Raw genomic sequence first — 25,733 nt, 5'->3', positions numbered from 1 at the left:
AATAAATAAAAAGGCCAAAGCCTTGTCTCAAAACTACATACTGCCTTTGAGGAACTGCAGAGTTCCTGAGACAAAGACAGCATAGGCAGACAAGTCAGACCCTGCCCACCTTCGCACAGAGTTCTTTCTAGGGACCTGGAAACCCTGCTTCTTGCCTGGCCCTCTCGCTTGCCCCTCATCTGGCTTACTAAAGGAAGGACAGAATCATCTTCCTCCAGTCCTTGGAGCCCGGCTGAGTGGTCACCTGAACGTGTAGAGGAGGTCCAGTGTAAAGCTCCCATGGGCCCGCTGGGAAAGCGATCTCCCCGGGGTCTGGGGCCACAGGAGGGTCAGCCAGCTCAGCTAACTAGGCAAGTATGCCAAGAATGGGGCCAGCCACCAACAGTGACGGTGGTAAGTAGGGATTACGGTGATGCTAAGCAAGGGCAAGGGGGTGCTAGGAGCCCTGATGGGGAAAGTACGCTGCTAGACAGACCCAAGGACAGAGGTTACAGCCATATCAAAGTAGCGGCAAACTGACACCAACTCCCTAACTCAACAGCCAGGCCACACCCACAGGAGGCATAAGAGACCACAGAAATGTCTTCACAACGATTTTAAGAGTCATAACCCAAAGACATCAGGGTAACAGTGTTAACCAGAATTCACGGGATAAAGATTCGAACCTGTGGTACCTATCAGGTCTTTTGGGTTTTGTTTGTTTGTTTTTTGGGGTTTTTTGGGGGGGGTTTTTTCGAGGTAGGGTCTCACTCTAGCTGAGGCTAACCTGGAATTCACTATGTAGTCTCAGGGTGGTCTTGAACTCACGATGATCCTCCTATTTCTGCCTCACGAGTGCTGGGGTTAAAGGTGTGTGCCGCCACACCCAGCTGTCTTGTGGTTTTCTTTGTTTTATCTACTATTTATTTGCAAGCAGAGGGAGAGAGAGACAGAGAGAAGGAGAGAGAGAAACAGACAGACAGACAGACAGACAGAAGGGAGACAGAAGAATCAATGAATGAATATGGGCACACCAGGGCCTCCTGCCACCACAAACGAACTCCAAATGCATGTGCCAATTTGTGCATCGAGCTTTACATGGGTACTGGGGAATTGAACCTGGGTCATTAGACTCGAGGGGAAGCTCCACAACGGCAGGGAAAACATGGCATGAGCAGAGAGGATGGACATCACCTTGTGGCCAACAGCAGCAGGAGAGTATGCCAAACACTGGCAAGGGGAAGCTGCTTATAACACCCCTAAGCCCGCCCCAACAGAACACCTCCAGGAGGCTCCAATTCCTAAACTGCCACCAGCTAGGGAGAACATGTGAGTTTATGCGAGACACATACTCTAACCCACCACACAGGATTCTAGTACCTGAACCTGGTAGAGAGCTGAAATTAACTAACTATGGGGGAAGGGCGGTCATAATTAAATGCTGCATGCTAAGTCTAACTCTAGAAACTGAAACACTGAGATTATCTTCTCAGAACCTTTCCTGTTTTACAGGAACTTGGCCTTCTTGCCTTGACTTAAACTCTGTACTACAGGAGTCCCTTCTTCCTTCTTTCTCTTAAACTCTCTAATAAAATCTTTCTAAACTTAAAAAAATGTCTGGGCTGGGCATAGTGGCGTATATCTTTAATCCTAGCACTCAGGAGGCAGAAGTAGGAAGATCAGCATGAGTTCAAGGCCACCCAGAGACTGCATAGTGAATTCCAGGTCAGCCTGGACTAGAGAGACCCTACCTCAAAAAAAAAAAAAAAAAATCTCAGAAGTTCCCAAGAATATTGCAACTGAAACCTGCTAAACCCAACACGTGCAAACTTACTTAACGGGGCAGTACCTACGCCCATCTCATCTGGAAACACTGTGGTGCCCCAACGCCCTCCAGAACTACAGACTGGGCAGGGAGGCCAAGCTTTGTGCAAACCTGCCTCAGGCACCAGCTACCCCGTTCAGTCCATAGAGCCAGTTACCTTGAGCAGCGAATGCTGGGCAGGCCCAGCGCAGCAGGAACTCCTCAGAACAGAGCACTTGTTATACACACCTAGGGCTGGAGAGATGGCTTAGTGGTTAAGCACTTGCCTGTGAAGCCTAAGGACCCTGGTTCGAGGCTCGATTCCCCAGGACCTACGTTAGCCAGATGCACAAGGGGGCATACACATCTGGAATTCGTCTGCAGTGACTGGAAGCCCCGGTGCACCCATTCTCTCTCTCTGCCTCTTTCTCTGTCTGTCGCTCTCAAATAAATAAACAAAAATAAAAAAATACACACTTAAGCTTGGCCTGTCTGAACAGGTCTATCTAGCCCAGGCTGGACTCAAACTTGTGATCCTCCTGCCTCAGTCTCCCAAGTCTTGGGACTATAAACCCCACCCACCAGGGCCAGCTCACAGTCTTAACTCTTAAATATTCTCATGTCCACGCTGGCTTCCTGCACATGATAAATAAAGCATGCACGCCATGTCAAGCCAGCCATCACCGTTGTCTTTGTAAACTAGCCTGGTCATTCAAGCTAATGCCTCAACTGTGAAATGAGGACACAGGGAAAAAAAAAAAAAGACAGAAAGAAAGCAAGCCAAGGAAACCACATCCAAGGGCTCCGACAATATTTATATCACATTACTCACACCTCATGCGGGCTTTCAAACTCTAATTAACTAAAGTGACTAAAAACAGTTCCATTTTCAGGAACTGCAGTGTGGCTGCTTTGACAGAGTCGCCATGGGTCCCTGAGGTGGTCGGTCAAGAAACACAGGCAGAGAGCCCCATAGAGCCCCCCAGTCCCCTTTGCACGAGCCTACAGAGTTCTCCTGCACCCCACTTGGTGTCTACCACCCAACAGCAGGGTCCTGAGGCTGAGCAGGCTGGCTTGGGAGCAGGCAGGGGGAGCCGGGGTGCATAGGCTACTCTCCCCTCTGTCACAGGCTCAGGTCCTTCAGGTGACAATTTATTTATTTTTATTTATTTATTTGAGACAGACAGGGGGAGAGAGACAGAGAATGGGCACGCCAGGGCCTCCAGCCACTGCAAACGAAGTCCAGACACATGCACCACTTTGTGCATCTGGCTTACATGGGACCTGGAGAGTTGAACCTGGGACCTTAGGGTTCACAGGCAAGCGCCTTAACCATTGAGCCATCTCTCCAGCCCGACAATTTAGCTTAGGAGTAGAAAACCGCACCGACTGAAGAAACAAGCTACGAACATTAGGCGCTTGGCTCGAATGGTACGGCGCAATGCAGCCCAAGGGACAGTTATGTGACAGCGACCATCGTTTACACTCACAGGAGCCAGCATGACGAGACCCAGTCACCCATGCCCCCCCACAGCAACGGACGGCTTGAGCAGGTCACCCCGTTAGTTCCACTTCATTTTTGGCATATCGGAAACGTTCAAGTGAGACTTTTCATACACGTAGTATATTGTGTTTTAAGCATAACCCCCTCCCATTGCTTCCTTTTGGGCTCCTCCCCCATCCCTCCGCCACGGTGTCGGTTAGGGGCTCACTCCAGCTCAGGCTGTGGAATTCACTATGTAGTCTCAGGCTGGCCTCGAACTCACGGCGATCCTCCTGCCTCTACCTCCGAAGTTCTGGGATTAAGGGCCACATCCGGCTTCGGTTCCATTTCTTTAAGAGAATTTTTCCTAATGCCTACCCCCCATAGTCTATCTATAGCTCGGGTCCTCGCCCCACAGTCTGCAATGGCCAGGGTCTTTTCTTTGAACAGCTGTCAGCTCTTCAGCGCCAAGCCACTGGAGAGTTCTAGAAAATGACCTAGGAAGCTATAGGGTCCTCCCTCCTTCCCCAGATGAAGGCCTCTGCCGTGTCCCCCAATACAACAATGCTCCCACCAAACGCCGAAGACCGTAAGCAGGTGGCAAGTGCTTGGTCATGTGCCTGTACCTCACTACACCAGTGTGGTTCTGGGGACAGGGCCACTTTGGTGCCACAGCAGAGAGGCAGGGCTCAGGAAGCAGGAGTGCATGGGTCATGAACACATAGGGCACAGCCAGGGGACCCAAACATGTCCCCATGGAAATCACGCACAGGATGTGTGTACTCCTGGTACTGCCTTCACATGTGAAACTTCACTGGCTACTCAAAATGCAAATGCCTGGAAGTTAAGAGTTTCTCCTCGGTTCTGAGAAGCACACAAGTCTGAAGCTCTGCAAATAAACTTATCTCAGCCTCACTGGGAATCCCTTAAAAAAAAAAAAAGCAAATGCCTGAAAGGATCACCTTCGAAAGACACTTCAGAGCCCTTGAAGATGCCGGGAGCATTTCCTACGTATTGTCAGTAAGATACAAACAAACCACAGGTAAATGTACCCCAGGGGTTCCACCAGGAGATCCTAACTGACCAAGAGGGGAGTTTTCAAGACAAGCACTGACAACGCGGCACACTGTGACATGGCCAGTGACAGGTTAAGGGATCCAACAATTATTTGCTCAAGAAAAAGGGGGTGGGGGGGCTGAAGAGATGGCTTAAGCCAGACACACAAGAGGGCGCATGCATCTAGAGTTTGTTTACAGTGGCTAGAGGCCCTGGCGTGCCCATTCTCTCTCTCTCTCTCTTCGCCTCCTTTTCTCTCTCAAATAAATAGATTTTTTTCCCCCCGGGTGTGGTCATGCACGCCTTTAATCCCAGCATTCAGGAGGCAGAGGTAGGAGGATCACCATGAGTTCGAGGTCACCCTGAGACTACATAGTGAATTCCAGATCAGCCTGAGCTAGAGTGAGACCCTACCTCGAAAAAAACCGTGTATATATATATATATGCGCGTGCGCGCGCGCGCGCGCGCACACACACACACACACACACACACACACACACACATATTTATATATTTATATATTTTTTTTAAGGCAACAGAACATTTGGGACCATGAAGAGCCTCTCTTGTCAGCAGCTACATCACCGAACCAGTACAAATTTTCTAAATATAAGGTGGAGGCAGAAACTTGATTAGAGCCAGAAAAGGCAGTATCAAATTTGGGTATTAAATTCCTTTAATAACTTGCGTTCACAGCCTTCTGACATCACCTGACAGCTCAATGCTCCGCTGTGTTACAGCTGCCACAGCCTTGTCCACACGGCCCAGCCCAGGAAAGAAAGGAAGCCGAGTTTGCCAAGGGCTCAACACCCTTCCCGGAGAGCAAGCGCAACAGTCGGGGTGCCGGCGCTGAGAACATGCGAGAACTGGGAAGAAACTTCCTAAGTCTAAGGTAGTCAGAGCGGTGGAAGCACAGCATCCAAGTGTGACCATCAGCTTAAGACAGAAGCCAGGTGTGGTGGTTTGATTCAGGGTCCCCATAAACTTAAGTGTTCTGAATGCTAGGTTCCTAGCTGATGGAGTGTATTGTTGGGGGCGGGCTTATGGGTGTTATAGCCAGCTGCCCCTTGCCAGTGTTTGGCACACTCTCCTGTTGTTATGGTCCACCTAATGTTGGCCAGGGGGTGATGTCCACCCTCTGCTCATGCCATCGTTTTCCCTGCCATCATGGAGCTTCCCCTCGAGTCTGTAAGCCAAAATAAACCTTTTTCCCCACAAGCTGTGCTTGGTCGGGTGCTCTTTGCCAGTAACGCAAAGCTGACTGCAAGACCAGGCGTGGTGATGCGCACCTGTGATCCCAGCACTCCAGGACCCAGGAGGTCTCTAAGTGTGAGTGCGGCCACCCTGAACTAGCCAGCAAGTTCCAGGCCGGCCAGGGCTACAGTTACCTCGCCTCGATAAAGGCAGAGATTTCTGCAAAGGGTGAGACTATCAGACCAAGAACAAGATGTTCCTCTTTTGCAAAACGAACATACACTGTCGTAAGTAAAAATGCTCGCTGAGGCTCACGACGGCCCTCAGTAAGCCCCTACTATGGCTCCCACTGACCACGGCTAGGAGCAATGGTCCCAGAAGCCCCCGGGTTTCACGTGCCTGCAGAGCACCACACCTGCAAAGCCTGCCGTGACTCCCCATCCACTGTGCTGTCCAAGAGGTGAGGCGTGCTCAGAGATGCATGCCCACCCCCCTTTGAAAATGTACCCACTCTCGGCCGCCACACTGCAATCTCCAAAGACTCTGATCACCAAAGATTCAAAGCTGACTACCAGATTTTTCCCAGAGCACACGTTAAATTTCTCTGCTTTCAATCTATCATCTAAAAAACGGGAGAAAAGCAAACAGCAACCACAAGGAAGCCTCCCGGAAGCACTCGCCCGCTCGGCCCGGGCTTCCTTCTGTACCAAGGCCACAGTGCAGGGCAGCAGCGCAGGGCAGTCCACAGCTGGGCAGCCTGACCGGGGCTGCTGCCCATTTCCAAGTCTTTGACTTCCTGCCGGAAAGCACAGGTGTCTGTCCAGCGGGCATTCCCAGAGAGGTAGCGTGGACTCTTCCAGAGCTCAAGAGTTCAGTGCCTGAAATCAGGCTCCGGCAAGGGTAACCACCACGGGAGTCCCCAGCAATTTGCTCAGCTTCCCCCACTATCCTCCCCCCCCGCCCCAGCATGGAGGCCTCAGAGTAGCCAGAACCAAGTTCAGCACGTAGAGAAAGACAAAGCCTTGACTCGGGTCTCTGGAAGGTTCTGACTACATGCCTGGGACGGATGAGGGAGAGGCCGATCTCTGGGAGGCAGTGGAGGAACAGATCACCTCCATCAATTCATGTGATGTCCACTGGGCGGCCGTCCCTTTGAGGACATGAAGCCAGATGGGAAACAAGTGTCTGCTGAAGGTAGGGTCCTACTAAAAGCTGTCCCCAAGTTCCCTGAAATCAAAGAAATCACTGTGCCTTTGCGCTTGTTGTATTTATGAGCCTTTTCTTCAAGGACAAGCCTGCTGGCCGCCCCATGGGAACTCAGCTTCCAGAAAGGAAAGTGTCCTGGAATATACATCCACCACGAGAGGAAGGCAATTGTCCTCATGTCTCACCTTAGTGCAGAAAGCAAATGAGATTCATCAGAGAGAGAGAGAGAGAGAGTGAGAGAGAACCCATAAGCCTTCAAAAGGTATCCTTACATCAGTAAGTTAGTGCTGTTGAAAGCCTTGGTCACAGAAGCTGGGTTTTTGCAATTAACATGTCGACTCGTAGCTGGTCAAAGCACTGAGAATGAACAGCTGTTGAGAGCTCAGCCCTAAGTGCGACATCGCTGTTAACGTTCTCTAAGACCCAGGGAACGTGGCCGGAGAGGAGGCAGAAAGGACAGAGGATGGGGATGGGTGCTGTGAACGGCTGTCTTCTGGGCACGACGTGGCCACTGTGCCCTGAGCGCACGGCAGCCATAGTCTTGGGGTATGACGCCTGCACGGGGCTGGGCCCATCTACACCCCCAATGTGGATGGGGGAGGGGCTTAGGCGTTCCCATAGCTCTCTGAAGAGCTAACGGTACTTAATGCTGGCTGGAAGAGGAAGGTTATCATTTTCCACAATGGTGCAGACGTGGCGCGGGCACCAGTAACCCCACCCGTGCCCATGCAAGCACCCCTAATTAAACTCAGTGGGCCACCAAAAAAAAAGTGAAGTCGGAAGGGAACTAGTTGGGACAAGGGGCTTTAGTAAAGTAGAGGGGGAATGTGATCAGAATACATTGTAAGGGCTGGAGAGATGGCTTAGCGGTTAAGCGCTTGCCTGTGAAGCCTAAGGACTCCGGTTTGAGGCTCGGTTCTCCAGGTCCCACGTTAGCCAGATGCACAAGGGGGCGTACGCGTCTGGAGTTCATTTGCAGTGGCTGGAGGCCCTGGCGCACCCATTCTTTCTCTCTATCTGCCTCTTTCTCTGTCTGTTGCTCGCAAATAAATAAATAAAAATAAAAATAAATACATTGTAAGCATGTGGGAATGGACTAAGGAAAAGAACCGGAAATCATCTTATGGACCTTACAAATAACTTTGCTGAGAACAATTCTGTGAGAAGGCTTTTCTGTTAGATTCCTAAGTGAGCTTAAAGTGTGTTCTCACGTTCATTTACAACCATGCCATCAGCCTGCTTAGACAATGTGGCCACACTTCCTATGCCCTAGATGGCCTTTACCCTGAATAGCACAGGTGATCAGTGTGGACAAGGAATGCTGGGAATGCTCAAGTGACCGCAGGCCACACTCTGCTTTATCTCCCCAGTGACCTGGTTGCGCTCTTGGCCCAGAGCAATGTGTGCGAGTGAGTGAGAGATTCAATGACCACCATTGAGAGCAAATGACATTAAAAGTAACAAACTGGGGCTGGAGAGATGGCTTAGCGGTTAAGCGCTCGCCTGTGAAGCCTATGGATCCCGGTTCGAGGCTCAGTTCCCCAGGTCCCACGTTAGCCAGATGCACAAGGGGGCGCACGCGTCTGGAGTTCATTTGCAGTGGCTGGAAGCCCTGGCGCACCCATTCTCTCTCTCTCTCTATCTGTCTTTATCTCTGTGTCTGTTGCTCTCAAATAAATAAAAAAAGAACAAAAAAAAATTAAAAAAAAAGTAACAAACTGTGCATAAACATGTTGAAAGTGGGCTGGAGAGAAGGCTCAGAAACTAAGGCACTTGCCTGTGAAGTCTAAGGACCCATGTTCAACTCCACGGATCCCATGCAAGCCAGACTCACAAGGTGCAATGTGCAAAGGTGGCAGACACGTCTGTGCTGCGATTACAGTGGCTGGAGGCCCTGGCATGCCAATTCATCCTCTCTCTCTCTCTCTCTCATAAAAAAGGCCAGTCTGAAATGCTTATTTTTCTAGAATTTTATTTCTCAGATGGATCAGTATAATTTTTAGTGGTACACAGTCCCAGCCTGTGGTGGTTTGATTCAGGTGTCCCCCATAAACTTAGGTGTTTTGAATGCTAGGTTCCCAGCTGATGGATATTTGGGAATTAATGCCTCCTGGAGGGAGTATATTGTTGGGGGTGGGCTTAAGGGCTTTATAGCCAGTTTCCCCATGCCAGTGTTTGGCACACCCTCCTGTTGCTGTGTTCCACCTTACGTTGGCCAGGGGGTGATGTCCACCCTCTGCTCATGCCATTGTTTTCCCCTGCCATCGTGAAGCTTCCCCTCAAGCCTGTGAGCCAAAATAAACCTCTTTTTCCCAGAAGCTACTCTTGGTTGGGTGATTTCTACCAGCAATGCGAACCGGACTGCAACAGTAAAGTGGTACCAGGAGTGGGGTTGCTGCTGGACACCTGACTTGTGGCTTCGGCCTTTTGGAGCTGATTTTCAAGAGGAATATGGGAGGATTTGAAACCTTGGCCTAAGAGATGCTTTGCAGTGCTGTAAGTACAGCTTGATGGTCTATCCTGGTCAGAGCTGAAAGACCTGAAGGCAGTAAGAACTATGGACTGTGAGGCTTGGCTTATGAGGGTGAGAAAGAGCTTTGCCTGGACTGGACTAGCAGTTTATATGAAAAGCTTGCTATAATGCCTGTGTCCTGAGAAGTTGTGCAGGGTTGCTTTGCGTAGAAATGAACTGGTGTGTGCAGGGGGATATGGCACAGAAAGGAAAATCTTTGGGTGAACTGTTGCCCATTCAGCTGCAACTGAGAGATTACAACCTTTGAGACTGGGCTAGCTGACCTGTGCTAGGGCAACAAGAAGAATGTAGACTCTTTTGAAGGGGCCCCAATGCTCAAGGAGTGTCCTGTTCTTCAAAGTCTGCTTTATTCCCCACTGGATTAACAAATTGGCACCCTACCTGGTATCGTGGAGTATAAGAAATGCTAGAAAGAGAGTCATTGAGTTTGCAACACGGTCTTGTGTTTTGGAAATGGCCATGGGCAATGTGAAGCAGGTTTGCTGGTTGCCTACATAGAGACCCCATGGGGCCATGAAGATGAACCGTGGCTTGCAGTGGAGACCCAATGGAGATGCCGGGACCATGAGATGGCTGCCAAGGAGCTGCCGGCCCCGATGAAGTTTCCCATGACTGTGAGTAGCCTAGCTGGAGGGGCGGAATTGGAATGCCAGAGACTTGTTGCTGGTTAGAATTATCGGACTTGGAGATTTGTCACTAGCTAGAGTTGCTGGACTTGAAGCTACAGAGTTTGATGTTTGCCCTGGTCATTTTAAATCTTGTATTGGTTGAATGTTTCTGTGCTATGCCCAATGCCATCTATTGCAATGTGAATATTTATTCTGTGCCATGATGGGTTTTTTGAGGTTATATTTTGGTATTATGGCTCAGTTAAAAGATCTTGAACTATGAGGATGTATGACCATCATTGGAATTGATAAAAACTATGGGGATTTTTAAAGTCAGACTGAAAGCATTATATTTTACATCATGTATGGATATCAGTTTATGGGGGCCGGGGCGGAATGTGGTGGTTTGATTCATCTGTCCCCCATAAACTTAGGTGTTTTGAATGCTAGGTTCCCAGCTGATGGATATTTGGGAATTAATGCCTCCTGGAGGGAGTGTATTGTTGGGGGTGGGCTTAAGGGCTTTATAGCCAGTTTCCCCATGCCAGTGTTTGGCACACCCTCCTGTTGCTGTGTTCCACCTTACGTTGGCCAGGGGGTGATGTCCACCCTCTGCTCATGCCATCATTTTCCCCTGCCATCGTGAAGCTTCCCCTCAAGCCTGTGAGCCAAAATAAACCTCTTTTTCTCAGAAGCTACTCTTGGTTGGGTGATTTCTACCAGCAATGCGAACCGGACTGCAACACAGCCTAAAATATATAAGCCCATCAAAACTTCATAGAAAACCACATCAGAAAACACTCTGGGAACTAGGGATCGATTTTATGCTAGCCTCCAAGGATACATCCTGTGACCTAATAGAATATTTCCAATTCTAATTTCTCTGATTCTGTGAAATCAATTTTTCTATAAACTATAACCAGTACATGAATGTTTTGTGAAAACTAATCGCATTGACATAATAGGCACGTCAAGTTACAGTGTAATGGACACTCCATTGTTCTTTTATTGAAACTAATAGACTAGCCTTAAAAGGAATAAAATACTGAAAATGATTAAAAAAAAAAAAAAAGGCCAGTCTGGTGCTGGAGAGATGGCTTAGTGGTTAAGCGCTTGCCTGTGAAGCCTAAGGATCCCAGTTCGAGGCTCAATTCCTCAGGACCCACGTTAGCCAGATGCACAAGGGGGCGCACGCGTCTGGAGTTCCTTTGCAGTGGCTGGAGGCCCTGGCGCGTCCATTCTCTCTCTCTTTCTCTCTATCTGCCTCTTTCTCTCTCTGTCTGTCACTCTCAAATAAATAAAATAAAATAAAGTAAGGCCAGTCCATTAGGCTTCCTCACAAAAAAAAAAAAAAAAAGAATGTTGAGAACAACAGGTACTGGGGAGTGGCGTTCTGCTTCAGCAGAGTTCAACCAGCCCCGTACCTTAACCCCTTACTTTGAGCAAATGTTTAAGGAATGTTTTGGAGTCAGAGTTCCTTATCCTTCCCTCGTGTATTGCTATTTTTGCTGCTCAATAAAGACACCCGGCGAGCGCCTGCCCGCGGGGACGTGAGCAGCAGCAGAAGGTTTCCTCTTCATTTAAATGGCTCCAGGAGTCAAGTGTCTTCACTTCAGGCTCTGCTCCAGAGAGCAGCATGCCCACTCTTTGGTAAATGGTTCCAAGTTTCAGTGTGTATTTTTCAAGGCGCCGCCACAACTGGGCATATACGTGTATAAAAGTATCAAACATAAATTTTGAAAGATTGAAAATAAATCAATAAAAATATAATAGCCATAAAGCACTGGGTTCTTACTTGTAACTAACCAAAATTTGTTACCAAACTTCCTACAGTGGCCAAATCTACGTCGTCCCCTGGTAAAAATGGGATCAGCAATGACTTCTACACCCATGCATCATCCTGTACTGGCCTTGGCTGGAAGCAGAGAAACGGCTGTAGATAAACCCCTCCAGGAGCTCCAGTCTGTAAGCAACCTTGCCTTGATTACATTTATAATGACAGGAAGAAGTTGTCAGATCCAGTTGAAGCATATCATCAGAAAACCCATCTCATAGTAAGTCAACCACAAATAATTAACATTCAGGAAGACGAGCTGAGTGCCTAATCCCATGTAACAACACTTTTATGACAAGTGACATAAATTACTCCCAACGATTCAGGATGCAGTAGCTAGCAGTCAGTGTCAAGACATCAGAACTTCCAGACTCGCCCGCTCAGGGGGCCAAACTATTTCTAAACTCTCCATTACATACCATCTCTCAGCTTCCTCTTTCAAAACAGTCTGCTTCTCCCTGGACAAACACCCGAAGCTATCGGATGCCTTAGCACCACGGCAGCGTCAATACCAGAAATAAGACCATCTGCACTTAGCTGCGGAGCTGGGGATCCACTCACAGGTTACTGTGGGCTTGTAATCCCAGTTCCTGCCTCCTTCCCATCCCTCCATCCAGCAAGTGAGCAGAGGTGATTGTCACGTGCGCAATGAAGGAATAAAGCCATGGGCACACTCATTTCCACAGCCAGGGGGAACTACCTACAAGCTGACTTAAAATGCGGTGCTAGAAGCCAGAGGCAGTGGCGCATGCCTTTAATCCCAGTACTCGGAGGCAGAGGTAGGAGGATTGCTCCGAGTTTGAGGCCGCCCTGAGACTACATAGTGAATTCCAGGTCAGCCTGAGCTAAAGTGAGAAGCTACAGTGAGACCCGGCATCAGAAAAAAACAAAAACAAAAACAAAAACAATGAAACACCTTCCAAGGCTCAGGGTCTAATGCGGAAGAGGTGGAGGAAAGAATGTAAGAGCCAAAAAGGAAGGGTAGGCTCCTTAAAACGTGCTCCTCCAGACAAAATGGCCTGGATATCCATGACCTCACAGTGCCTGACACTACCTACACAAGACCATCATAATAGGAGGAAAAGATCATGACACCAAAATAAAAGACTGATTGAGATGGGGAGGGGATATGATGGAGAATAAAATTTCAAAGGGGAAAGTGGGGGGGGCGGAGGGTATTACCATGGGATATTTTTTCTTTAAATATTTTTTTGTTCATTTTTTATTTATTTATTTGAGAGCAACAGACACAGGGAGAAAGACAGATAGAGGGAGAGAGATAGAATGGGCGCGCCAGGGCTTCCAGCCTCTGCAAACGAACTCCAGACACGTGCGCCCCCTTGTGCATCTGGCTAATGTGGGACCTGGGGAACCGAACCTCAAACCGGGGTCCTTAGGCTTCACAGGCAAGTGCTTAACCGCTAAGCCATCTCTCCAGCCCACCATGGAAATTGAGAAAAAAAAAACATTTGCTAGGGCAAATGAGATCATCCGAGGAAGCTGCCCTAAGAGTCTCCCGTTGCAAGCAAGTATGAAAGGCTGAGCCTGGACCATGGACCTGCAGGCCCACGGTCTTGCTCATCTGCTCGAGCACATGGTCAGGCGTCCGATGAATGCGCAGAAGCCGGGCTCCACAAGAGTGCGGGCACAATAGCCAGGCATGGTGGCGCACGCCTTTAATACCAGCATTGGGAGGCTGAGGCAGGAGGATCGCCGAGAGTTCAAAGCCATCCTGAGACTATACAGTGAATTCTAGGTCAGCCCGGGCTAAAACAAGACACTACCTCAAAAAACAACAACACAAGAAAAAAAGGGGGGAAACAGGCAGAAGAAACTGTAAATGGGCAAAGAAGTACAGCACCCATCAAGGGTGCTTCTCATGGAGCGGTGCCACCTTGTCCGCTCAACCAACATTCCCCTTTCTTCCTTCGACTCTGTAAGATGCTCAAACTACTAGAACGGGGGAAGGCGCAGGGGACAGGGACCCAGGAGGGAAACTAAGGAGAGATCCTCTTTAACAGGACCACAGTCGGGTGCAAGGACACAAACAGGGGATCCGAAACAAGGCACCTCTGCCCCTGACCCCCAGTTCAACCAACAGCCCCCAGCCACCGAGGGAAAGCACTGTCCCCTTCCAATTCCAGTCATCTCTGGTTCTGTGTCTGACCACTCGGGAGCAGTGCGCGTTAACGGCAAGCTGCCCAAACCTGAAACGGACTCGGCCAGGCTCGTGGGCAGATGAGGTAGGTCTCTGGAATACAGGGTCCAAATGGCCGGCAAAGATCAGGAAAGTGATGGTAAGGGGCCAACAGGCTTCTCCCCTGCTTTCTGACGGCATCTCCTCTCTAGTCTCTTTATGGGATTTCTCAAAAGCAAATTTGCAGACCTCTGTCCCGAGTCAAGCTCAAGTCATATCATCACATAAACATCCCCGGGCCAAAACACAGAGGAAAAATCCCCATGGGGAACTTATAACCGCTGTGTGATAAAAATAAATAAATAAATAAAGTGTTAAGCCTGGCGTGGTGGCGCACGCCTTTAATCCCAGCACTCGGGAGGCAGAGGTAGGAGGATCACTGTGAGTTCGAGGCCACCCTGAGATTACCTAGTGAATTCCAGGTCAGCCTGAGCTAGAGTGAGACCATACTTCGAAAAACAAAAAAACAACTTAAGTGTTACAATAAACTCAGAATTTGTGAGCTCACTGAAAACACCTGCCTAAGACGCTCAACACCGGATTCGCCTTGGGCTTTGTTAATGGTGAAACAGGATGGCCCTGCAACATCTACCAAGATAGTGGCTTCCCAGGAGGACCAGGAGCTCTCTGTAATAAACTCCTCATCATTGCCACATAAAGGACAGAGAAAACCCAGGGACCACTTGTACTGTTCTATGACTGTAATTCTGATTAATGTTTTACTCACCTAGCATTCTTTTTGTTTGTTTGTTTATTATTTATTTATTTGAGAGTGACAGAGAAAGAGGCAGAGAAAGAGAGAGAGAGAAGGAGAGAATGGGCGCACCAGGGCTTCCAGCCACTGCAAACGAGCTCCAGATGCATGCGCCCCCTTGTGCATCTAGCTAACATGAGTCCTGGGGACTCAAGCCTCAAACCAGGGTCCTTAGGCTTCACAAGCAAGTGCTTAGGCGCAAAGCCATCTCTCCAGCCCTCACCTAGCATTCTTAAAAGCACAGACAAACTAGCTAATGTATCAACATTATCAATTCTCAACAGTGATTTTTATTTTTTATTTTTATTGATTGATTTATTTGCAAGCAGAGAGAAGAGAGACAGAGAGGGAATGGGCATGCCAGGGCCTCTAGCCATTGCAAACGAACTCCAGACACATGTGCCCGTTGTGCATCTGGCTTACATGGGTCCTGGGGAAATCAAGCCTTGGTCCTTTGGCTTCGCAGGCAAATGCCTTACCTGCTAAGCCATCTCTCCAGCCCCTCAACAGTGATTTTGGAAAGGACTGCATCAACTTAAATCACAGCTGACTACTATGAATACCAAGACAGTAATGCTCTACGATGGCAGGAATTTTTATGACTATTCAGAGCCATCCTAAAATCGGGTGACTAATGGTTACTGTTACAAATTAGTTGTTTTGACAACAGAGGCCCACTCAGATAATTTCTGCCTTGAAAGAGAAATGTCAACATCAAACGCTTTTACCAAAAATATAATTCCATAGGTGACATTTAAGATGACAAAACCATCAAAGCCAGGTTCTTTTGAACACAAAGGTCAGTGCATCTCTCCCCGCTCTGCAGACCGGCTGGGCTACCAGAGTCCTTCCTGTCCGTCCGCTGCCCGTGGCCCAGCCAAGGGCTGCCGCATTATTTTTATACCTTACCTTCAGATAGGATCCGTAGTATTTGGTTACGTATGGGCTGTCACACTGACTCAGCACTGTGATTTCTTGTTGGATGTCCTCGATCTCATCTTCTGCTTCTTCCAGATCAATGATTTTTATAGCAACCACTTTCTGAGTCCGATTGTCAATGCCTTTGAACACCTCACCGAAGGAGCCCTTTCCGATTTTCTCCAGCTTTGTGAAAAGCTCCTCTGGGTCCGCTTTCAGGTTCTGCAAGAGAAGCAGAGAAGAGAAGGTGAGTACTCCCCGTGCCTCAGGGGCGTCTTCCCTTCACTTACAAGGTGGCCGGCCACAGTGCTGAAAGAACTGATGGTTTCAATGACAAGGAACAGTCTGGCTTGACCACAGTTCTTCCAGATCTTAGATCTCACGTACATGTGTACATTAGACTATTAAGACACAGCAAAGATGACAGGAACAATTACCAGCTGAAAGTAGAAAGATGGAAAGGGCCTGAGTTTTCATATAATGAAAATGAAAATCTAAGTGCTCATTTGAACATATCCAAATAGGGCATATTTAAATTTTTCTGAAAGATCGTCTTTAAGCTGGCCATGCAGCTCAGTGAAAGGTCTGCACAGGGCTCGGCCCCTGGAGAGGGACGGGAGTTGGTTAGTTCACTTAAAAAAAAAAAGAAAGAAAGATCCGGCCAGGCATGGTGGCGCACGCCTTTAATCCCAGCACTCAGGAAGCAGAGGTAGGAGGATTGCCGTGGGTTCAAGGCCACCCTGAGACTCCATAATGAATTCCAGGTCAGCCTGGGCTAGAGTGAGACCCTATCTCAAAAAAAAAAAAATCAACTTTCCTACTCCCTGCCCTGTTCCCAAAAGTTCCTAACATAAAATGGATATTTGCTGAAATGGGTTAACTAGCTATGTCACATAATATGAAAAAAAAGAAATCTGTGCCCCTCCCTACAATACTTTTTTTTTTAATTGAAAGGCATTATTATTTCTCTTGGAGGGGGTGGGGGGGTTAGGATATATAACTGCACAGTGGAGGACTTGGAGCCATTTATACACTTCGAGAGTGTGTTCTGAACCAAGCATAATACCCCTGCGTGACGCTCCCAAGCAGAGAAGACTGCTTCAACATTACCTTCCAGTCTCGAGATCTTGGCTGCTTCCACCATGTAACTGCTTATTTATAATCAATACCTTCTTTTTGATGATTTTCATTGTTATTATTAACAACCTATTTCGTATGGATACATCATGGGTTGGAACCCTCTTTTCCCTCATCCCTGCCCCCATTCTGGTAATAGACTTTTAAGGTCCAATAAATACAGCCTTACGTAACATTATTTATAGCCACTCTCTTTACCTGAACAAATAAACAGCTAGATCTCGGAAAACAGTAAGCAGCCTCCTGTTCTTTGTCACATAACCCTGACCCCTTGAAACCACTGTTGAAATGCTCTTAGCCACCAGCCCAATCGGCACAACTACACACTACGCCCATGCCCACAGTCCCACCAGCAGTACCCAAGCATCCCCTATCAGCCACCCACCCATCAGCTTTGGCCATGACCTCCGTGGCTCAGGGGAAGTTAAATATCCACCCCCACTGCATCCAGCGTGAAGTCCCACTCACCTTCGTTTGTTCTCGAAGAACTGCCCTGAACACCTCAGCGGGAGGACTGGCAGGAACTCCCTGACCTGAGCAATGGCTAAAGCTTCCCGTCACGAACTGTGTCGCCAATGTCATTAGACTTGGACGCGCTCGGGAGAACTGAACACAGATACCCCGGGCTTTAAAAACGGAACTAAGAACTTACATTTGCCAAGAGAGTCCACAAGCAGCTATCAGAGCCCAGGATAATTTCCTACAGTGGGGATTGTTCTTGAAGCTAGGAGGAGCCCTAAAATACCCTCTATTATTTTTATTTTCAAATCTGCCAAGTATATTAGGTGGGAACGTCCCCAGAGAATGGAAAACGCCAGATGTGCACCCTGTATCCCACTCAGCCTGCACCCCTGGAGATCTGCAACCCCCCATCACACAAGCAGGGTTGGGGAGGGGACTGTCCCTCATTCAGCGCTCACGCACAGGCAGAATCAAGCCACAAGCCTCCGTCTCCACATCCGCCCCTTACCTCCTTTTCTCCAGGACGGGGTGGGGGGGCTCTCCTTTTCTTCAAGATCAGTCCTAAGCGCTGGCCTTTGGATTCCATCCTCCTCCCACGCCGGGTCCAGCATCCCCAACAGCCCCCTTTGGCGGTGCCCCTTCTATCTGGCCCTGTCTACTAGCCCTTGGCCGTGGGTGGCATGCCACTGCAGACAGACAAAAGCACCTTGTTTGGCCTCAGAAGCCCTCTTCTTCCTCCACAACTACTAAAAGGTCCTGACAGTCATCTGCACCTGCGTGTCCTCTCCCTCTCCGGCCCCCCCACAACCTGACTCAGGAGACTCCGGTCACCGTGATGCAGTGTCCGGCTCCTGAGCCTCCCCAGCCACGCCCCCCGCCCCGTGTAACTTTCCGGTCCCTTGACGTCCAGTCTGCTCTCAGCTCTTCTTCCAGCCCCTGAGCCAGAGGCATCTTCATGCACGCCCGCAATCCTGGCCATGGCTGCATTCCATCCCAGGCCTCCTAGGGTACAGGATGGCATTCCCCCATCTGGCTGAACAGTATGGGACCTTAACACATGCTCATGTGGGGGAGAGAAGTGTCACATAACCAATCTTCTGTATGTTTGTGTGTGTGGTGTTTCTGTGTGTTCACGTGTGCAGGAGTGCACGTGTGTGTGCCCGCACGGGGAGGCCAGAGATGCACAGGCATCTTCTTCCATCCCTCCTCACCTTCTCAATGACACAAGCCTCTCACTTGAACCCACAGCTTTCTCTTAAGCTTCCTGCAACACCTCCATTAATAAACACAGAGACTTGATCTGGCCAACAGAAAAGGCCACTTGGCCGGGAGGCAGAGGTGGCAGGATCAATGTGAGTTCGGGGCCACCCTGACAGTACACAGTGAATTCCAAGTCAGCCTGAGCTACAGTGAGACCCAACCTTAAAACAAAAAACAAAAGCTGAGCGTGGTGGCGCACGCCTTTAATCCCAGCACTCGGGAGGCAGAGGTAGGAGGATCACCATGAGTTCAAGGCCACCCTGAGACTACAGAGTTAATTCCAGGTCAGCCTGGACCAGAGTGAGACCCTACCTCAAAAAAACCAAAAAAAAAAAAAAAAAAAAAAAAAAAAGGCCACATGGAAAGAGAGACGCCCAGCCATCTGCTGTCCCTGTGCCTAAGCAGTAGTCACCCTCTAGTTATAGCCACATGAGCCCTGGAGAGGCTGGACGAACAGACGGATGGACGGGAGGAAGCGCTGCGTCATCTGTGACCCACCACAATAGGTAAGAGAAAAAGACAAAGCAGCAGAGACCGCAGTTAAGCTGAGGGTCTGCTGTGCGAGATGTGCCCCAGAGGGGAGGGTTTCAGTGTACCAAACCCCCTAGCTTCCTTTTGCCTGGTCGAAGACCGCTTGGAAAATAGCCGCTTCGCTCTTTCACCACCTTCCAGAACCTTCTCAGGAACCCGCACCTGCAGAGAGGCCGGTGCTGGCTCGCATCTGCCCGCGCGCGCGGCCGAAGCAGCCCTCCACCTCCAGGCAGGCACCGGGGAGCGGCGCCAGCTCCTGCCATGCAGCGGCTGTGACCCGTGGCCAGAGGAGAAACAGCACCCAACACCCCCCACCCCGCTTCAGAAAGGAACCTCGAGATTTTTGCACCGCATATTCTCTCTGAGGAAAGCAGATCTCCTTGGCAGAAAAAGATGACATTTGCCAACCGCCCTGAGAATTTTCTTTGGGCAGAAAGGCCTGCGCTACACTAAAGGGGACGGTCTGTGGCTTCTCAATGTCCCCAAAGGGAAGCAGAGTCTGGCCGCTGGGGAGGGACTATGGGGGGACATAAACATACACACAGGTATACACCCACACAGTCTGTCTGGATCAGTAGGGTGCTGTGCTGCTGCAGGGGAGCCCCAGCCGACAATGGATGGCTGGTCTGAGGAAGTGTGCTCCCACACAAAAGCTCCTGGCTACCGGCCTGAGGAGGGGCTTAGGGGACAAAGACACAGTGACAAGAGTGTCATCTCTCTACATGAGCTGCAACTGAGAGTGTGGATGTAAACACCTGCCATCAGGATTCCTAACACAGTGAGTGCAATTACCTGGCGACCAAAGGCAGATGCTATGGTGTAAACATGGGCCCCTACCCTCCTCAAGCTGAAATTTAACCAACATGTGACAGCTTCTGGTCGGGCGTGGTGGCGCACGCCTTTTTGAATCCCAGCACCTTGGAGGCTGAGGTAGGAGGATCGCCGTGAGTCCGAGGCCACTCTGAGACTACATAGTGAATTCTAGGTCAGCCTGGGCTAGAGCAAGACCCTACCTTGAAAATTTAAAAAATAATAATAATAAAATAAAATTTAAAAAGTGACCCTTAAGAGGCTCTGCCCTCATGAATAGATTAAGACAGTGATCAACGGACTGGTCTCCAGGTTAAAAGGAGGAATTCAGTCAAATGTCTATGTCTCAAGGAAGTACCTGGCTCTCCAGTGTGTTCATGGCCTTTCTGGCATGTGGGGACACAGGATGAGGCCTCACCTGACCCCAGTACTGTGCCCAGGGGCGCCCTCCAGGACAGAGAAACAATGCCTCACACTTAACCACTCAGTGGTGATAGGCACTGAAAATCTCTCTAATCACAAAAATCTTTACCAGCTGTTGAAGAAATTGTCCAACTTCCCACTTTAGGAATTTCAAAGTTAACTGAAAACTCTAGGAAATGACTCTTGCCTTGCCTACTTCTGGTGGCTTTATTCTCTCATTTTCCTCATCCTTTCCATCGGGACAAAATTAGACCATTTGCCTCCAAATTTCACCTTGACCTTCCTACGTACTCAACTCTTATCACTTGTTTTCAATTTTTGCAAACAAGATTTAGAAACACCACAGTATTTATAATGTACAATTACATTAAGGTCACAGCCCTTAATAGCTGACCAAAATAAATATCAGATGTATATATTGCCCGGGCCCTGAAAACACTCCCAAAACAAACTCTTGCCCCAATCTCCCCGTAAGACCTCCTTGAAATGGCATGTGTGGAGTCAACGACTTCACATAAGTTCCTTACTGGGGACAAAGCGCAACCAGCTACCCACAGCCTGGCAAGGCCTGGAAGCCCTACAGGAAATCAGCAAACATGTTACAGAGGGCAGCAAGGGCAGGTCATCAATGCCCTCAGCCCTGAGCACAAAGCCACCCGCCCCAGCGAGGTAAGAGCCAGGAGCGCTCTGTGGGCAAGAGCCCCTCTAAGTTCAATTCAAAAACGTTGAAATTAGACTTGAAGAAAAATCTCAAGTGGCCAAATGCTTGTGTAAAATTCATGCTGCCAATAAATACACGTCTCTTTTACCTCTAAATCTGTTTTACACACCAACACCTTCTAACTTTGCAGTTATTCAGCTGACCAGTCATTATGAAGAGCGACAAGCCCGCATGGGGACAGAACAGTAAGGAACCTTAAAAGGACGTTGATGAACGTGACCAAGCAAATTCCTACGGTCCAGCTTTAATGGACTGAAGCGCCTGCCTGTGGTTAGTGAGGCGGAACACAGCCTGTAGCGATGGCACGGCGCAGGTTACTCTAACAGGAGGGCCTGCACCCGCAACCTCCAGTTGTGGACCACGTAACACGCACGTAACGAACATGTAACAAGCATGGACGGGCCTGAGGGGCTGAGAAGGGGCTCAGTGGTACCTGACATGTGCCAGGCTCTGAGGAAAGGGAAAGAAAACAAGGAGGGACAGGAGGGGAGACGGGGGGGGGGGGGGGCGGGAAACAGAATGAAACCATGAGGCTGCCAGCAGTGGTCCTGCAAGTGTGGGCAGCATATGCCCAGATGGCCATCAGAGAATTCTAGAAGAATGTCCACGGACCTCGACCATCAGCACTCCCCATGCAGAAACACACATCCAAAGCTTCTTCAACTACATCTTAAATAAAAGCAGGGCAGGCTCTACATTCTAATGTATTATATAAAATACTGGATTTGGGGGCTGGAGAGATGGCTTAGTGGTTTAGGCATTGGTCTGCGAAGCCTAAGGACCCCGGTTTGATTGTCCAGCACCCACATAAGCCAGATGCACAAGGGGGCGCACGCGTCTGGAGTCGGTTTGCAGTGGCTGGAGGCCCTGGCGCACCCATTCTCTATCTGCCTTTCTCTGTCTGTTTGTCCATCGGTCTCAAATAAATAAATAAAAATAAACAAAAAATCTGAAAATGTTGACACTGGGTAGACACATCAGTTGGTAAAGTGCTCGTGTCCGAGAATGAAAACTTGATTTTCATCCCCCAGACCCACCTGAAAGTTGAGCTGCATATGAGGGAAGAGGAGAGTGAGGGCACTGCTGAGGAATGCCCAGGCATCTTACAGCACTCACACATGGCTGTGCCCACAAAAACGTTTGCAACGGCGTAGACCCACGTGTAGAAGCCGGCTGGGTTCAAATCCCTCCTCTACCTGCTCCAGGACAAAGGGCACATACTTGTTTTTTTTTTTTTTTTGCTCAGTTTTCTCATCCATAAAATGGGATGGCTTAGTCACGAGGACTCAGTGTGGAGGCTGGCGTAAAGCTCTTGGCACAGAGCCTAGGGAACCTGAAAACACCCACTGCATCCCACTCTCAGGCCCAGTGCACACGGCAGGGGCCACGCCCGAGCCACATGCAGCCTCCAGGTTTAGGAGTTACAACAAGGAAAGGACGTGACATCTGTCCAGAGAAACAAGCACGGCGGAGAACGACCCGGAACTTGAAACAAACACAAACCTGTAGGTTGTCATGGCGCTTTTGCACTCGCAACTAACAGAGGCAGAACCTGGGCCTCGGCCCAGACCAGGGCAGGACAAAGGCAGGTCACGGGGAGCCTGATGCCAGAGGAGGAAGTGGACATGGGCAGCGCCAAGGCGTAAGGACAAGTGCCATGGCCTCGCCTCTGAGGCACCGGCTTCCCCAACACGTACACTTCCGACCCCTTGAGAGACCACAGAAAATAGTCCTTAAACACGAACAGCGATTAGCATACTCTTCTGACCATTTCTGCCAATGAAAATGCATGTGGTAATATTACACTCAGTGACTCAGCTTCGAGTACACTCGCTCTGCCCAGTACTAGGCACCTCTCAGGTCACTCAGTTGGGCCACATGAGACTCATCCAGCCCTACACCCAGATACCACTGATCCAGCTGAACCCAACTGCCATCCTGGCCAGCCCTGCCACCCAACGGATCCGTGTGCTAGAGGTCCTCTCTGTAACTCTGAGCCTTCCACACATGCCCATCCTACTGGATAACTACCTACCCATCCCAAAGCAGGAACCTCACCGGCCAATCCCTCACTCCTGCATCCAGACTGTGGCTGCCAGTCTCTCCATTCAGGCTCTTCCCAGGACCCTGGCTCTGAGCCCTGCCCTCCCCAATCTGCACAGCGGCCTCCAACTAACCCTTCTAGGTCTGCCTGGGCCCTGCTGACACAGCAGGTCTTTCTAAAAGCCACGTTCTCCTTCGCTGCCTGAAACAACTCTCCTGGAGACTGAGGTCATGTTGAGCTTGGAGAGCTGAACACCCCTCCCCAATCTTACCTAACCCTCCCAGTTACTCTCGCTATCTGACTTCACATTGTCTGCAAGTACCAGGGGGCCCTAGTAGATGATTCTGTTTATTGAAAATTGTGAAGGTCACAAAATTTAAGTGATTACTGGGAAGAGGGGCAATGAGGGCGGGTTTTGAGGCGGCAGGGCAGTACTCAAATACACACATGCAATCGTGTCCCCAGAAGAACTTACGTACCCCACAAAGTGCATGCAAAAGCCGAGGCATTCAAAGTGAGGTCTGCATCTGGAATCCTATTGCAGACGCCATTGGCTTCCTGGTTCCGACAGTTCACGGCGGTTATGTTTCTAAGGAGCCACAATCAGCGAGTGTATAAGCAGCCACTCCACTTGTACAGGTCTCTTTCAAACACAGCAATACAGACCAGAGAACAGACACCAGACACATCCCCCAAATAAGCTACTGGACAGAGTCATTCAATACTGACAGCGTCCTCCCCAAACGGTGGCTCTGAGGGTGGTGCAGATACCGGGAGATTAACTAACACAAGCTCTGGCTTGTGCTCAAACCACTAGCAAGTCACCGCGCGGCCTGGCCTGTGTCCACGTCCGTAGAAAAAGGACAGTGTACTAAGTACTGCTTGCCTCCCAAGATAGACGTGGGCCAGGTGTGGTGGCACACAGACCTATCATGCCAGCACTTGGGAGGCACATGCAGAAGGATCACCGAAAAGTTCAAGGCCAGCCTCGTCTACTTAGCAAATCCCAGGCTTCTCTGGCCTTATACAGCAAGACCCCATCTCAAAATACAACCACCGAAAACAGTAAATTCAGTTATGAGAGCATTGAAAACAAGGTGAGAACACACACCACAGAGGTAGTGTGTGTTCTTCCTAGTGTCGGTGTCGCACACATTCCTGCTCGGTCACCTTAGGAAGCTGCGACTCGAAGCCCTGGGGGGGGTCGTACGAGCGAGTGAGGCTCACAGAACCGGGGCAGGTCACCACCATCTCCTGGCCCGCTCACTTGGCGCCTTTCTCCTTCTCGGTAGGGACGCAACAAATGGCTCTCCGGCTCCACAACCCTGCTGCACCAAATGCTCCAGGGCACTCTGCTGGGGTGCCCACTTGCGTCCCCCCCCAGACATATGAGACGTGAGGGTCTAGGGAGCTGAGGAACCAAAGCCTGGTCTTCCATTGGCCAGTGGTCGCAAAGCTCAAGACAAATCCCAACCCAGAAAACATTGCCACACCCTAAGTCCTCCAGAGAGGAAGCTTTGTGTCCCCAACTGGTCACCCGTACACTTCTATTCAACATGAAGCTCCGTGAATAGGCCTGGGCTTTCCTTAAGATGCTGTACAGGCCCAGAAATGAAATCAGTACCTGATGAAAACTGTGCAATGTGCTGGGGGGGGGGGTGGCGCACGCCTTTAATCCCAGCACTCGGGATGCTGAGGTAAGAGGATCACAGTGAGTTCAAGGCTACCCTGAGACTACATAGTGAAGTCCACGTCAGCCTGAGCTACAGTGAAACCCTACCTTGGAAAAAAACAAAAGGAAAAATATATAATTACTTCCAAATAAATGATATAGCTCATTGGGAAAGGAGTCTTGACTTTTTGTTTTATTTTATTTTATTTATTTATTTATTTTGGTTTTCCGAGGTAGGGTCTCACTAGCCCAGGCTGACCTCAAATTCACTATGGAGTCTCACGGTAGCCTCGAACTCACAGCAATCCTCCTACCTCTGCCTCCGGAGTGCTGGGATTAAAGGTGTGCACCACCACGCCGGGCTTCTTTATTTTATTTTTTTTGAGGTAGGGTCTCACTCTGGTCCAGCCTGACCTGGAATTCACCAGGTAGTAGTCTCAGGGTGACCTTGAACTCACAGTGATCCTCCTGGCCCTGTCTCCCAAGTGCTGGGATTAAAGGTGTGTACCACCATGCCCAGCTTGGCATTTTTTATTAAAACCAAAGCTCAATCAACAAGGATCCAGGGAAAATAACCCAAGTGGGCACCTGAGAAGGAACCACCAGAGCTCCGCTCCCTCGGGAAGGCAACTTGCCGCACGGGCTTAAAGGCACTCCTTCCAGGACCCCAAGAGCAAGGGGACTGAGTCACAACAAGGCAGTGAGAACCCAGGGAGACCTGGCGCCCAAGCTCCATCTGTGGATGGAGGGCTCTCTGGAAGTACCCACGTGGCAAAGTGTGCCCTTGGCGGTCACACAAGCACACTACCATCAGGAAGCCACACCTGATGCCACCTACGCTTGCTGGCGGGTGAGCCAGTCTTCCATACATATTTTATAAATGCAACCAGTAGCAGTAAAGATCAGGAGCAGATGGTTTGGGTACATGCAGATTTTGATCAATGAGAGCGTTTCCTTTCCCTAAAGACCCTTCAGCTTTTTGCGGTCTCAAGGGGAAACGGCTAGAACAGCAAGGCTAAGGTCACGGGCAAGGGTGGTTAGTCACACGAAAGAATACGTTTCCTGCCCACTGCAAAGAAAGGTCACTGGGCTTTCTTCTCGCCCTC

At 49.6% G+C, this 25,733-nt stretch overlaps 1 protein-coding gene across 1 annotated transcript in view; it reads right to left on the bottom strand.

Annotated features, from left to right (window-relative positions):
* Positions 1-25,733, bottom strand: part of Stk24 (serine/threonine kinase 24) — a 102,210-nt gene that overhangs the window by 31,825 nt on the left and 44,652 nt on the right. Inside the window, exon 2 of the mRNA XM_045145977.1 lies at positions 15,559-15,789. Within this exon, the coding sequence (XP_045001912.1) occupies positions 15,559-15,789 (231 nt within the window). The remainder of the gene's footprint in view (positions 1-15,558; positions 15,790-25,733) is intronic.

This window comes from Jaculus jaculus, chromosome 3 (assembly GCF_020740685.1).
Source record: "Jaculus jaculus isolate mJacJac1 chromosome 3, mJacJac1.mat.Y.cur, whole genome shotgun sequence".
Lineage (NCBI taxonomy): Eukaryota > Metazoa > Chordata > Mammalia > Rodentia > Dipodidae > Jaculus > Jaculus jaculus.
This window is presented reverse-complemented; position numbering and strand designations above follow the sequence as displayed.